Source organism: Cuculus canorus, chromosome 1, assembly GCF_017976375.1.
Source record: "Cuculus canorus isolate bCucCan1 chromosome 1, bCucCan1.pri, whole genome shotgun sequence".
Lineage (NCBI taxonomy): Eukaryota > Metazoa > Chordata > Aves > Cuculiformes > Cuculidae > Cuculus > Cuculus canorus.
The window spans coordinates 168,197,720-168,212,843 of record NC_071401.1 but is presented as its reverse complement, the minus strand read 5'-3'; the positions used below and the strand labels follow the sequence as shown (position 1 = coordinate 168,212,843).

The following is a 15,124-nucleotide window of genomic DNA, read 5'->3' as shown; positions in this document are numbered from 1 at the left end:
CAAATTTGAGGAAGTGTTGTCTACTAACAGCTTTTGTGACTGCTTATTTCCATCTTTCATACATCCATTTTATTTTTTCTGCTTTCTAATGGAGACATTTCAATTTGAGGTAAATCTTTTTGAAAGCTTTCTTACTCTTAGAGTAGATTTCAGTTGTATCAAGATAATATCAAGAGGTTATTAAACAGATGTGTTCTGCTTTGCTTATTGGTTCATTAATCGTACGGTCACATCAGGACAAACAATTCAGGAAAGAATATTCTTCCATGGTAGATTTCCAGGTTAAGAATGAAATGTGGGATGGGCTTATTGAATATCTTTATGCATGTAAATTGTGATTCTAGTAGTGTAAAGCAGTATAGAAAGTCAGAATTAGTAATGCTGTGTAGTCATGTCATATGTTCATATGTTGTTTGGTCATCCTTTTTCTGTAAGAACCTTGTAAATGGATGGTTATTGTCTACTGCTTCTGTTCTACTAGTTTAGTTAATTCTTGAATTCGGTATTTATATTTCTGTGCTGAAATCTGTGTTTATGAGAACAATAGGAAAGAAAATTTCTTTAAAAAGGTGACTGTTATATAGAGTATTCAAACTGGGTGCGTTCATACACAGCATGCTTTTAGGGCAGATGTCGTTAGCTATTTAAAGTGCTTTTCTTGTTTGCTTTCATTAAGGTGTTCAAATACTGTACAGTCATTGATATAGTCTGTTGTGTAGTAATTCTCCTTAATGGGGTAGTATTGTTACCTTTATTATGCTGACCTGCAGGGCTGATGTGTCCAGAATTCACACACAAAGTTTGCATTAGATGCCGGACTTGCTTCTCGTACCTTTTCCAGTACATTTCCCTTATGAGGGAGACAAAGCTTTTGGCCATGTAAATGCAATGACCTGGAAGGGTTTCACCTTGAGCTAGACCTGTGAGAATTATTAATGGCTAATCTATTGTGATTTTCATCGATTGTGCACTCAACTTGGCATTTTCGATTAGACCGGGGCGAATTTATGTCTTCTGAAACAGGATATAAATGAATATCAGCCAGGAAGCGATGGTCAGTGGTACTTCTGTAGCTCATAGTGCTCTGAAATGTGTTTGCAGGTGACTTTTTCCTTAAGCTGTTTATTTGTTCACAAGATGTTTTTTGTTTTGCTATCAGACGTCTTACTTTTGTTTGACTTATGCGTGCAAAGCTTTGTATTAAATGTGGATTTTTCTGTTTGTCTGTTCAGGCTACCATTAACCAGTTAAGAGCTGAACTTGCCAAAGGACCACAGGAGGTAGCTGTGTATGTTCAGGAGCTGCAAAAACTTCAAAGTTCAGTGAAAGAGCTAGAACAGAAAAACCAGGTAAGAATACTGTTATTTTCTGTGGTTGTCAGTTCAGATTAAAATGGAGACACATTGCTTTGGAAGGGCCGAAGACTGCAACAAAACACATCCTAGTATTGCAGAGTTTTTTGCCATTTTACTTAACACAAGGGATATTGTAATGTACAAGCAGACACTATATTTTAACGATTGTCAGTATGTTGTTATGACTGCAGATTTCTAATTGCTGCAGTTATTGCTTACCTGTCTTCAAGCAGTACTACCATCTCACACATTAAAAGAAAAAAGCAGTACCCTTGAGAATGTTTGCCTAAAAATCATAGTTCAGAAGATATTTTAAGATCTCTTCATTGGTCTTCCAGTTTCTTATCTTTCAGATTGTACTCCGGTCATATTTTCTGGCCTTTTATCAGAGTTATGAATGGTAGAAAATAGAAATAAACTCCAAAAGCTTCTCAGCTTACAAGTATTCCTTGAGAACTTCTATAAAAACCCTTTGATCTTGCTGTGGTTTTTATTTGCATTAAGAAGGCTTGTTTTGTGGGGTAATAAATGGAGGTAAGGGAGGAAAGAAGACAAGCAGAAAGATGGATGCTGGGTTTTGTTGTGTTTATATGTAACACTGTGTATGAAGTATACATACTACATATGTGTATTTATCAGTAACCTTGTCAGTCTTGGAGAATAGGAAGGGACAGAGACCAAACAGTGTGTATTTAATGTAATATAATAATAAAGCAGCATTTTCAAAGGACATAAAAAGGTGCAATTAAAATGTGGTAAATAAAACTTGCCTGTAGTAGGATGACTCTTGGTTTGGCTTGTTAAATCAGGTGTAGAACTGAGATGAGAATTGTGCTGTAGTTTTCCACAGACCAGCAAAACTGAACCAAACTTTTAGTGAAGTTATTGCTATACCATACAGAGCCCTTGCCCGACTATATTGCTGTTCCATTAACAATATTGAGTGAAAAAAAACATCTATTCCCTGGAGTAAAAGACTTGTAATTTCAAACCCATTGCATGTGGAGGTTTTTATTTGTTTTCTTTCAGGGAAATTGTGATGCATTATCTACAAGGAAGAATTCTTAGTTTCCAGCCTTCTACTGACATAACTAATTCTGAGATTTGGTCAGTGATCACAGAATTTATTCTTTAATATCTGGCCATTGTCACTACTAACGTGTTACGTTTCTTTATCCATGGAGCACTTATGAAAGAGGGGATCAGTGTGCTGTTCCCTCTTGTATCTTGTGAGTGTTGAAAGCTCAGGGCTCTTTGAGTGCTGAAGACTCAGGTCTCTTTGGTGAGTGCTAGAGCATACTGTTCTTTCTTTTCTGTGGAAATCAAGGCTCAGGGATGTGAGACGGCACGTGTGTATTCACATATCCATTTATAAACCTGGGATGCAGCTGGCGCATGCATCCAAATAGGGAACACTGCTGGTTCCACTGATGTAATCTGAATGACCATGGCAGCTCTGAGGCCTCAAGTCTGCTTGTGGGCTTCAGTCATGCACAGAGGTAGCACACTATTGGGCAAAGTCAGCTCTTCTCTCCTGAAAGCAGCAGCAGGTGTTTGTGGCTCTTTCTGGCCATTCGTGACTACAGAAGGTATTCAGCTGTCAGTGGCAGTGGCTTTAATCACAGATATTCATTGCTGTATTGATCATCAGAGCAGGGAGTAAGAGAGAAGAGTAACACAGAATGTAGAGCAGCAACTCCAAATGTGTAGCTGCTGCTCTTGGCTGTCCTTTGGATAGCTTGTGAAGTGGTGGTGAAAAACATTTGTTGCTTTTGGCTGTCCTTTGTGTAGCTTGTGAGGTGATGGTGAGGAAGCTTTGCTGCTCTTGGCTGTTCTTTTGGGTATCTTGTGAGGTGATGTTGAAGGGGCTTTCCTTCTTTTTCATTTTACATAGCATTCCTGAAAGCTTCCCAGAGTCTGTCTGCTTCAAGACAATGTTAACTGTTTCTCTGTCTTCCCCCAAAACTTTACTTTAAAATTTAATTTAGTGCCCTACACTGACTCTTCACAAAATAGGTCGTAGCTGTTCTACATGTGACACGTAGATCTAATTATGAAGTAGTACTGCTATTAACCCCTTAGCTCTAACACGACCAGCTGGGACGAAAAAGGTGCTGTAGTGTGTTGATATTTCAGGAACACAATTCGGTATGAGTGCTATTTATCCTGCCTGGCCATTTCCCTTTAATGAAAGGGAAATCACAACTTTATTTTACATTCTGATAGTGATAACTTTTCTGAAAGTGGTGGGAGCCTTGCCACTGGCTTCAGGAGGATAAAGGTGACGCCTAACCTCAGTGCGTGCTTTATGTACTCTATTCCTGCATTTTATATACACATATATAAAAACTTCTGCATACCTGTAACAGCAACAAGTTGTTTTATTTTTTAATAACCATTTCAAAATATTTTGCTAATTTCTTGCTAAGTTTTATGCTTTAGAAAGCATATATGTATATGAAATGGACACTTAGGGCATTTATTATATTTATTCTCACATGGGTTGCTGTACTGCTAGACCTGTCATTTGAAAGACTGCTTGTTTTGCAACCTCTCTTTTTTAAATGGTTTATTCTGCTTGTTTTATAACAACTGTAGAATAGGAGTATCTGTACATGCTTTATAATGACCAATATAGACATGATTTGTTGAAATCTGTAAAGAACAAAGCTGTTCAATGTATTCAACTAGTTTCACAGCTTTTTCTTCTGGCAATACAGGTTTCATCCCTAGATACTGTGCAGAAGGGTGCTTTTAAGATGCCCAGCATAGCTAGAATTGCAGCACTAACTATCTTATCTTTGAAACAGCGTTATTCTAAAGTTGCAGAATGGTCTGAAGTTTTGATACAGCAGACTGACCTCAGTGCTGGCGTTTCATTCAGGCTGATGTGCTGGAAGTGTTCTATATTTTTCCTTATTTTAATTGAAACCTTCACTAGAGAATATAATAGTCACTGAAACTGTAGGAAGAATACAAGCATTTCAAAGGTGTGCGTAATAACATTTCTCTCAGGTAGATATCAGTAAGATCCTGCAATAAATGGAACCTGCTGGTACGTTTCAAGAAGATGGAATGAATTACCTGGGTTGGATGATGGGCAGGGCCTCCCTGCAACTGTATTTCTGTGCTTCAGAAAATTCCACTGGAAAATTGAAATGGTTCTTAGGGCTTTTTTGTCCTACTTGGAGATCTCTGAAATTCTAGTGCCTCAGCTAAGCTTGGTGGGAAAACCTAAACTTTCTGGAATTATATCTTGTCCATTATGATATTTAATTTCTAACTGAATATAGTTTAGTTCATGAAATTTGATAACAAGCACTATGTAATAGCTGAAAATTATCTGTAAATATTTTTTTTTCAGTATTTCTCTCAGTATGTAAATTTGTTAGGATGACCCTAGACTCTGCCATATCTACTGTTGTTGATGTGGTAGGAAAAATCTGACACTCAGCAATGTTTCTTTCCTTTAGGAAATCCCAATTTTTAGCATTTTCAAACTCAAAGCAACCATCGTTTTTGAGCTGATTTGTTTGCAAGAAAATTAGATGGTGTGAATTATTATGGAAAACAGTGATCTTCTAAAATGAAGATTAAATTATGAGTGTTTCATTCTGTGTTTTATCAACAAATTTTATTAGTTTTCACAGGTTCTCTTCCCTAATTTGGGTAGCAGGTCATGCTGTAAGTATAATGACAGCAGAAAATTAGAATACTTCTAAAAATGGCCAGCTTGATGCCTGCACAGGATTAGACAGGAATTAAGCCACAAATGTTGTTGCTTAGGGAATTGTACAAAGAACACTGATACTTGAAACTTTTTCTGTATACTAGTAAATCACATTACTGTTTCAACTTTTCCCCAAGCAAATGTGGTTGTAATAAACTAGAATTTGAATGTTCAGGGAAAGCAAATTAGCCTTCAGGATACAAGAACAGAGTTTGTATGATGTTCTCTGTAAGAGGAAATGGATTTATGTGAGAATGGAAAAAACAGTATTTCCAGTTGAAACTGGCCGGTATAGGGTCCAGAATTAATTGGTGTAATACAAAATAGAAGTCATCATTATTTCTTTTAATAATGTTTTGGAGCAATTTCTCCACCATTCAGAATCAACCCTCAGTAAGAAATTTGAATAATGTTTTTAAGAAAATGTTAACAGAATTGCGGTTAACTTGCTGTGTAACTCTCTTCATAGAGTCTTACTGAGAAGCTGCTGAAGAAAGAGCAGGACTACACTCGGCTAGAAGAAAAGCACAATGAAGTGTCTATGAGTAAGAAAAATGTGCAGGCGAGCTTTCATCAGAAGGACCTGGACTGCCAACAGCTTCAGGCAAAGCTGTCTGCGTCTGAAGCCTCGATACAGAGATTACAGACTGAGCTAGGTGAGAAGGGAGAAGCAAGCCACAAACTTAAAGAAGAGTTGTCCGAAGTAGAGACAAAATACCAGCATCTCAAAGCAGAATGTAAACAACTCCAGCAGCAGAGGGAGGAAAAGGAGCAGCATGGCCTGCAGCTCCAAAGTGAGCTCAGTCAGGTAAGCTTCCTTAAACCTCCTAGACCATCCTATTGGGATGGTTCCTTAAGCTATCCCATTAGGGTTTTTTAAACTGTACATGCATATTTTCTATGCATATATGCATTTGTATTTCCTGATCGAAAGGGAGTAACTAACCAGTACTGGTGTTCGAATAAACATAAAGCTTGCAGGTATTAGAATAAATGTGAAGCATTGTTCCTAACACTGCAGAGAGAAAAATACAATCATTTCTTCCCCTTAGAGAAGTAAAGAAAAGAACAGGCAAAAAGAAGAGGCTGTGTAAGAGTGCAGAAGCACTTTGGTATTTGTATGTTGTTACATTTGAATCTTTTTAATAGGGGTAAATGAAAGTAGTTGTAGCCCCTGTGTAACAATCAAACTCAGCAGGGTTTATTGTTATAACAGCCTTTCACATTTTTATTTCTGGAAAGGCTAGTGTGATGTCTGCCTATCTGTAAAATAATTCCACTTTTTCTGAAAGGGCAACATCTTACTAATTCTGTTCTGTCTGTGACTCTTCTGTAAAACTATCTTTATAATTTCAATTTTGAAGATTAAGGTTGAATGAACTTTGTAGCTTATTTCTCTGACTTGACCTTTTTTTTTTTTTTTGTACGTGAATAAAAAAAGGCTTTAGCTGATCTGAGACAGGGTTTTTGTCCACTCTTTTTTCTCACAGTGTTAAATGAACTCTTCTTTCATCCAACAATTTTTTCCCCATACCTTTTTTGTTGATGCATTCTATGAAATAAGATAAGTATTGTCAAATGAGAGAGCAACGCAGAATATTGAGTTTCCATGACAAATATGTTAACAGGCAAATCCTGAGAAGTTAGCAAGGTTACTTTTTCTGGTTCAGTAAGGTAGGTGAAGCTATAATGAATTCATGTTATGAGAAAAACAAATTCAGGAAGACTATCAGAAATAGTTTCACTTCTAGTGGTAATTCTACTGTCCTATAGGAAATTTGAGGAAAATGAATCTTCATTTTATATTTGAACTCAACAATGCTTGAATTGCTTTCAAATTGCATAGTGAGTACAGTAGGGAATACTTGTGAAGAGCAGGGATAAAATGAAGTCTTAATATTGCTTTCTTTGTGTCTCTCCACAAATGTCTTCTCTTTATTTTCTCCAGTGTCTCGGAGAGCAGTGTGTTAGACTGGATAAATATTTGTGCATTAGGAATTGTGTCCAGTCCTAAGGTGGCAAAATGATCTGGTTTTGTTAGTGTGATGTACTTCAGGTTAATCTCTTGCTAAAACTTTATCATTTTAAAGTGAGTGTTTCTCAATTTTCAACCCTTTGTCAAGTCTGAAATAGTTTAAATTGCAAGCTGTGCGTGTGTAGTTTCTCTTGGAAGAACTATGGCTTGGCAAATCTTCTTTTATGTATGTATTACATCCCCAGAATGACTTTCCTTCTCTCATCAGTCTTCTGTCAGGGGAGGGGAGATAATTATATTAGTTATCTGCTTAGGAATCTTCACTTGGTAAAACTGTGTCAGTCTGCCTACGCAACGCGTTTGCAAGCTCCAGAAGCTTTAACCAAGAGGTTGAGCTGAAATCTGGCTTCAGTTTGAGAGGGCATTTTCAGGAACGATTTTTGAGGTAAGAAAATGAAGCACTCTTTCTTTATGATATTTTTGTCCTCCAGCTCCTGTTCATATTCTTAGTGAGTAGGAAGTATTAATAATTTAGTGATTCTTGTGGAAAAAGACAAATGTTCTTGATTACTGGAGGAGAGATTATGGCCTTTTTCTTCATCCTGTCTTCCCTCTTCTCCTACCTCTCTCTTCACTGTGCAGTCAAAGTTAGCAGTCAGAATCTTGGCCGTATGATGCACAGCATTTTATTCACAGTTTTTGTGATTGTTGACATACAAACAAATAGTTTAGCTTGATTCCTTAAGAAAATAAGACATAGATACAATTGTTTCCCTGTCTCTGTCGCCTGCTATTTTTGCATTGTTTGATAACTTCAGCTGAATTTTGACAGATGGCCCAAAGATCTTCAGCATTAGGTGCTTCAGTGTTAAATGCTTGTGGAAACAGGCAGCTTGGTAAAGGAGGGAGACTTATATTCATTCCTCGCCCCTTCAATGCCTATGGGGAAGATTTAATGTTATCAAAACCACTGTTCCTTTTTCTCTCCTGCTAGGCAGTCAGTTGGTCAACAAGTGGTAGCTTACAGTGAGCAACAAGATCATGCTGCCTTTTGCTTGGATATTCATAGAGATTTGAGGGGAGTGCAAGAAAGGCTTAGGGATATTGAAGGGAGGACCATGAGTTAAAAGGCAAATGGTTCGAGGGGCTTGGATATAAATTCATAGGGATGCAAGCTTCATTCATCCTGCTACCTGTAGGAAAGTTCTTGCTGTGCTGCAAGAACTGATTCATTCTCTCTTTTTGCATTGAAAACCTGATTTTTTTGAGAGACCTTTTGATAGTGAATTGTAAAAGGCTATCCTTGTGCTTTGAAGATAGTGCAGTACTGCTTTTGATGTCTGAAAAAATTATAGGGCAGTCTTATATCCGACTGGAAGAGCACATCTCCCTATTTACTCTCTGCTGCTGGGAGGTGCTGGGTCCAAGTCACCAAAATTACTGTGTACCGTCCACTGAAGGTTCATGTGGCTCTTCTCTGCAGAGAATGAATGCCATTGATGTAGCCAAATCAAGCTAAAAATCACACTTTTACTAGTCAGGCAATACAGAACTATATATTGCGGGAGCCAGTGGAACAGGTAAAGGCGTGGTGCTTCAGACACTGGATCTACAAGAGCAAGGGTAAGATGAGATTGCTCTAAGCATCACTGTTTCACATGATAATCCTTGTGTATTTGAAGGATTGCCTTCTTTGTAATCTCTGTAACTCATATTGAAGAGCTTCTGTAGATAAATGAGGATGTTTCTGGGTCCGTCTGACCTACTTTTTTGAACATTTGTCCATGCTCGTGCGGTTGATCCTGTTCTTTAACACAAGTTGTGTTTCTCAGGTGTGTGTTGTGTATACATGACTTCAGGATCTCATATAGTTGTTTCAGTCTGGGTTATAAAAACTTCTGGTAAACACTGCCTAAAGTGAGACTAAAATACAACACTGTTAGCAAAGAATGGCTGAAAAAATGGATTAATTTTTTTTTTTTCAGTTGCACAGTAAACTTCTAGAAACAGAGCGCCAGTTGGGGGAAGCGCATGGGCGGCTCAAGGAACAGAGGCAGCTGTCTAGTGAGAAACTGATGGACAAAGAGCAGCAGGTTGCTGATCTGCAATTAAAACTTTCACGTGCTGAAGAGCAGGTAGGAACTTTTAAGCAGATTGTAATTTGCTGTGATTCTGGTAGGGGCCTGAGTGCACTTGTTGTGATGTTGCAGTTTATGAAAGGAATTTCTTTTGACTAACCCTGTTAAAGTCTTACAGTAAGATTGTCAAAATCTGCCCAAATGCCATTTGCATTAGAGGTTTTGTAAGGCCAAATGCTTCTTGGATGCATCAAAGTTCATGGTGCTTTACAGATGAATGGAAGATGTGCTTTGTGTAAGGATCTACTGAAAAAAAAATGGCTTGGGGCACCTAAATTCATAAGGACAAACTTTTGTGTGTAGGTATTTTTGTGAGATAAGGCCCTACAAGGAGAAAAAGTGAACATAGACCAGCAGGTCATTGATAGTTAATAATCTGCATAGAGTGGGTGGGCAGAAATCACTTGTTTTATTAATTTGTATTTTTCTTAATGAGTATCTTGTATATGTTGCTGATTTTCTGCTGCCTGTGTGGGGACTGGCCAAATATCTGAGTGGTATGTTGTTAAAGCTTTACAGCTTTTCTGTAGCTAATTTGCGAAGCCTTGACCAGTATAGAAGTGGAGAGAGTGCTAAACTGAAGTTGCTACTAAAACTGCTAATAGTAGTAATAATAATGTTGTTTTACAGGTGTCTGTATTATCAGTCATGTTACCTCTTAACAATTGTTGGAAGAAACATACTAAAAATCTCTTATATTTTACATTTTTGAGAGCTAAAATACATATATGTCTGATACTTGTTTTATAGTTCTCACTTGTGATATAGAATCTCATCTATTAATAGTAATGAAAGCCTTGTTTAGATTTTGATTCTTTAACTAGCATCATGCACTTTTATAATAGTTTTCAAATATTCTTGTTTAGAGCAGAATCTTTTAACATTGGAATGAACATAGAACACTACTGACATACTCAATAGTGCTTGTTCACTCATTAGTCTGTTTTGGTTCTTGGGTTTGGTTGTTTCTTTGGGGTTTTTTTTCAGCTAAAGGAAAAAGCAGCAAATTCCACAGAATTGCAACATCAATTAGATAAAGCAAAACAGCAGCACCAGGAGCAGCAGACCCTTCAGCAAAATACTACGGCAAAACTGCGAGAAGCTCAGGTAACATAGTTATATATCCTCATGTGAAAGTGTATTGCAGGCTGTCATTAGTTTAAATATGTTTTCTCTGGAAAAATGACTTATGTCTCTAATACTAGTTTCAATAAATAAACTTGTGAACCTAAACCAGAATATACAAGGAATGTCTAACAAATTTATCTAACATTTCATGCATTAGGAATAACTTCTAAGGTCCCTATAACTAAGGAAGCTATTATGCGATTTTCTAGAATGACTTGGAGCAAGTGCTACGCCAAATTGGAGATAAGGACCAAAAAATTCAAAATCTTGAGGCTTTGCTTCAAAAAAGCAAAGAAAACATCTCTTTGCTAGAAAAGGAAAGGGAAGACTTGTATGCAAAAATTCAAGCTGGTGAAGGAGAAACTGCCGTTCTTAACCAGCTTCAAGAGAAAAACCATGCATTGCAAATACAGGTAAGAACTGAGAGATTTACTTTTCTCTCATTATCAAATCATGCTTACTTTTTTCCTATCACATCAGATATGACAGTAATCAATAAGTACTTTGCTATTTCCTTATTACTTACTTTAAAGGCCTTACTGTGACTTCCTTTCTGTAAGCATAGGGGAGGAAATTCCTTGATGTTTTCTATGTACATATGCTAGTAGTACGTTCTTATATGGATACATATACCTGGTTTTTTCTCTTATATTAGAAAGAGGTTTAATCCTGCTTTCAACATCAAATTCAGTTTAGTCTGCGTCTGTTGTCTCCTTAGTATTTTGGTTTTGTTACAGTAAGGCCAAATTGACAAATCCCTCTTGCTTCCATTTTTAACTGGTAACTGCTTAAACTCTGATACTATGTGCAATATATCTTTACTGTAATAGTTCAGAAAAAGAAATACGATAATGTTGAATCTCCGAAGCCGTGACAAGACACACTAAAATTCAAAAGATTTATGACTTCCTTGAACATGCTGTTCCAGCCTTGCCTTCTGATTACCTCCTTTTTTTTTTTTTTTTTTCATTGCAGGTAACTCAGCTGACAGAGAAGCTGAAGAATCAGTCAGAAAGTCATAAACAAGCCCAAGAGAATTTGCATGAGCAAGTGCAGGAGCAAAAGGCACATCTAAGAGCTGCTCAGGACCGTGTGCTCTCCCTGGAAGCAAATGTCACTGAACTAACCAGTCAGCTAAATGAAAGTAAAGAGAAAGTTTCACAGCTTGACGTACAGGTAATGGAGCTCTCTACTGTCTGATGATGTTAAATCCTGCTTGTGATTTCTGTATTCTCTCGAGAGAACATAGAAAGCAATTTGGGAAAAGCTGTATGTTTCTACTAACAGACAAATGAAGTAGAATAAGGCAGATAAAAGTGAGGAAAATGTAAGTGATCCAAAATACTAATAAATAGCAGGTGGTGGGGGTCTTTTGTTGTTCTTTCTGTCTATGTAGTTTTTGTTGTTTCTTTTTTTTTAAAAAAAAATCTGCAAGTATATAAGTGAGATGGGAAAATCTGTCCTCAAGCTTCTCTTGTTGTATTTGTGATGATTAGCCATCCAAAACCCTGCTCTTATCAGTCCTGGATTCGCTGCACCAGAGTGAAAGTCTGTTGAGTCGCTAAGATATTTTTGTTGCTTAGAAATTTCCTGTGCTGGTGATTTTTGTCAAGAACAAAGGAAAAAAACCTACAGGCCTCTTTGGTATCATTTTCATTTTCTAACAAGGGAATTTCCCATTGTGGACTCAATGTGCAGTCTCCTATTGCTAGGTGCTGCTTAGGCTGAAGGCTACTGCTTATGTTCAGCTGTGCCAAAGAATAAAGAACATTTGATCAGAAGTTCTTGCATCGGTACGCTTGGAGCAGCTAGTACTATTGTTATTGGATTAATACACTGTGATGTCTTTTGAATTAGCATTACTCAGTTTCCTAACCGGTCTATGAACTTCTTCTGATGGAGTTTTGTGATGTTTTTACTGGGTTTTGCTGCACTGTTGCAGCTGTTATTTTCAGCAAGACAGTAGAGCTAGAACTGAGTAATCTATGGACTGTCGCAAATGTTTCCTTACAGTCTTCAGAGAAGCAGTATTTCTGTTTAGGAAGAAAAACAGTAAACCACAATAGCAGGTGCCCTTGAATATTGCCTCTGCACCAACACCATTCCTACCCACCTTCTAAGTTTTGTTTACCGTGTGTTCTGGAAGGAAGGGACATTCATCCCTAGCAGGTGAATAGGAGCAGGTGAAGACAGTGTGCGTGTGGAAGCATATTTTTGTTATTTTGTATTCTTTTTGCTTTTAAAAATTTTGGAAGCCTTTAAGTGTGCACATAGTCTAAGATTACCAAGTTATGCATGGGCGTGTATGTTGTAAGTCTATCCCATTGTTCTTTGTTAGTAAGCAAAAATATTTTCCTAGAATAGGAATAGATGAGTGGGATTGGTGATTTTTTTACTTGTTTGTTTTTTTCTGTTATTTTTAGGTCAAAGTAAGAACTAACTGTGGCTTTGAATCCTGTTATTTTTCTAAACTCTGAAAAATCTTTCTTTCTTTGTTTTTTTTTATACTAGTATGTGAAAACTACTCCTATTATTATTAAGCTTACTGATGAGTATAAAAAAATAACATGAGCTACAGTAAAATACATGTTGTAGTGAAAAAAATTTGTCTTTCAGGTAAAAGCGAAGACTGAATTACTGCTTTCAGCAGAAGCATCGAAAGCTGCTCAAAGAGCGGATCTTCAGAATCATCTGGACACTGCCCAGCATGCGCTGCAAGATAAGCAACAGGTTATAAGCAACATATAAAGTTTCTGTGTTAGCCAAAACAACTATTTGGAAACCTAAGAATAGCCTGTTTAGAAACTAAATGAACATTTGAACATGGACTTGAAATCATAACTTAGGGTATTTTGACCATGTGATACGTATTCAGTTCTTTTTACTGTAATCTGGACCAGATACATTTTGCAGTGTAAAGAATTTACTTAGGAATCCACTCCTTTCTGTAGGATTGTGGTTCAGAATCTAAGCTGTCCTGTTGGATTATAATTCAATTCTCACCTGTATGTTATGAAGAAAAGATTGTAGAATGCATGGGGTACAAGTGAAAACTCTTAACTCTTACTGCAGATTCAGATAAATTGAGAATCAGGTGCGTGTATTCAAAAATAATTATCTGTGCACCAAATGACACGAAAAAACCAAACCCAAAGACTGCTGTTAAGATTGATGTTTTAGAGTGTGTTAATCCTAGTGAAGCATCCCACCAGCTGCTGAATCAAATATTTCCCTTGCTGTAATTGGTTCTGCTGTGTTCTTCATGGAAACATCCAGCAGATACTAACTTAGTACCATTTTTTAAGGTAGGAATGTAATTAATGGCTATAATCAGAAGACCTCTTTTTTTCAACTCTAAATAATTATTAATAAAGAAGCTTCATTAGAGAGCAACAAACTTTGAGGTAGCGGTCCTCAGAGTGGTTCCTAGGTGAATGTGTTCATGCCTCTTGCAGAAATTGTGGTGTTTAGTGTTGAACCAAATGTTTTGAAACCATCTCTGGTATGTGGAGAGCTGACTGTTTCCGTGGTATTGGCTTTCCTTTTCCGTGGTGCTTGATTTCATGAAGACAGCAAAAATTCTCTCTAAGGCTTTGTAGTGTTACTTTCTAGTTACTTTTGTACTAACTGCAGGATCTAGCATGTTTATTACCTACAGTTCTTCTTCCATTTATAACTTAAACCGCCTTAGTTAAGATTTAGTCTGCAGCCTGTAAAGTTTGAGAGGAATATTGAGGCTTTAAAAGAAATTTTGTCAGTTTAACAGAAAGAATTTATGCACATGTTTGCATTTCCCCTCTCAGTTTCCTGCCTTTCAGAATAAAAAGGAAACATTATTTTCCTTTTTAGTTTGAACACGTTACATCATTGAAAGCATATGTGACATTATTCGTTTTTGGAAATTATTTAAAAACTAACAATCCTTGTATTTTTATTTTACCTCAGGAGTTAAATAAGGTCAGTGTTCAGTTGGATCAGGTTACAGCTAAGCTGAATGAGAAGCAGGAATACTGTGCTCAGCTGGAAGCCAATCTTAAAGAGTACAAAGAGAAACGTCTTTATTTAGAACAGAAAACTGAAGAGCTAGAGGGGCAGCTTAAGGTTTGTATTGAACATAGTATCTCAGCTTACAGAAACTAATGTTGTCTGCTGTTTGGTAGTATGTGATAATAGCTGTGCTGAAATTATGGGGAAGGATTATATCAATACCACTTTTGTAGGTTTTCTTTTTCACTAGTGTTTCCTGATCCACCCTTTAATCCAATTCTCTTCTTCCATGCTAACATATCACACTAAGAAGATAGGATTAGGACATTGCCTCTATACTCTCATTTTCCTGTATGTGTGCTTCTGCCAACTTCTGTGCTACCTGGAAAGTGTTATGATAGGGAACATGAATACTTGCTGAAATTAGAGTCTTCAAGTTGGACCTTTTACATTTTACAAGTGGTTGCAGGGAATAAGTGTTACATTGGTTAGTCGAAGTTAACACTTCCTGTCTGGTTTAATTTATTTCTGAAGTCTTTCAGTAGGCTTCTACATAGGCTACAGATACTAATATTTTCAGTTAAGGATATGAAACAGTTGGAATGTTTGAGAGCTTTTAAATATGGGCTTTAACCTTTGTTCCATATTTGTTAAGCACTCCTGGTGGTCAAAATTTACCAAACATAAAACCATATGACAGAGGGGTCTTGGGGGCAATGCAGAATTGGATTAGCAGACTTTATGCTTAAGACCGAGTACAGTGGTTTTCCTAGCTTATGTGGTCTGTAAAAGAGAAGGAAGGTTGTTTCCC

At 37.0% G+C, this 15,124-nt stretch overlaps 1 protein-coding gene across 5 annotated transcripts in view; it reads left to right on the top strand.

Annotated features, from left to right (window-relative positions):
* The window catches only part of EEA1 (early endosome antigen 1), a 138,741-nt gene that overhangs the window by 34,001 nt on the left and 89,616 nt on the right, over positions 1 to 15,124 (top strand). For all 5 annotated transcript variants that reach the window (XR_008452446.1, XR_008452519.1, XM_054081017.1 and 2 more), the window contains 8 exons: positions 1,233 to 1,349; positions 5,555 to 5,893; positions 9,046 to 9,195; positions 10,186 to 10,305; positions 10,536 to 10,739; positions 11,302 to 11,502; positions 12,943 to 13,056; positions 14,272 to 14,427. Coding sequence is in view for 3 of the 5 variants with exons in the window: in XM_054081017.1 (XP_053936992.1) it covers positions 1,233 to 1,349; positions 5,555 to 5,893; positions 9,046 to 9,195; positions 10,186 to 10,305; positions 10,536 to 10,739; positions 11,302 to 11,502; positions 12,943 to 13,056; positions 14,272 to 14,427 (1,401 nt within the window). In the remaining 2 variants the exon portion in view is untranslated. The remainder of the gene's footprint in view (positions 1 to 1,232; positions 1,350 to 5,554; positions 5,894 to 9,045; positions 9,196 to 10,185; positions 10,306 to 10,535; positions 10,740 to 11,301; positions 11,503 to 12,942; positions 13,057 to 14,271; positions 14,428 to 15,124) is intronic.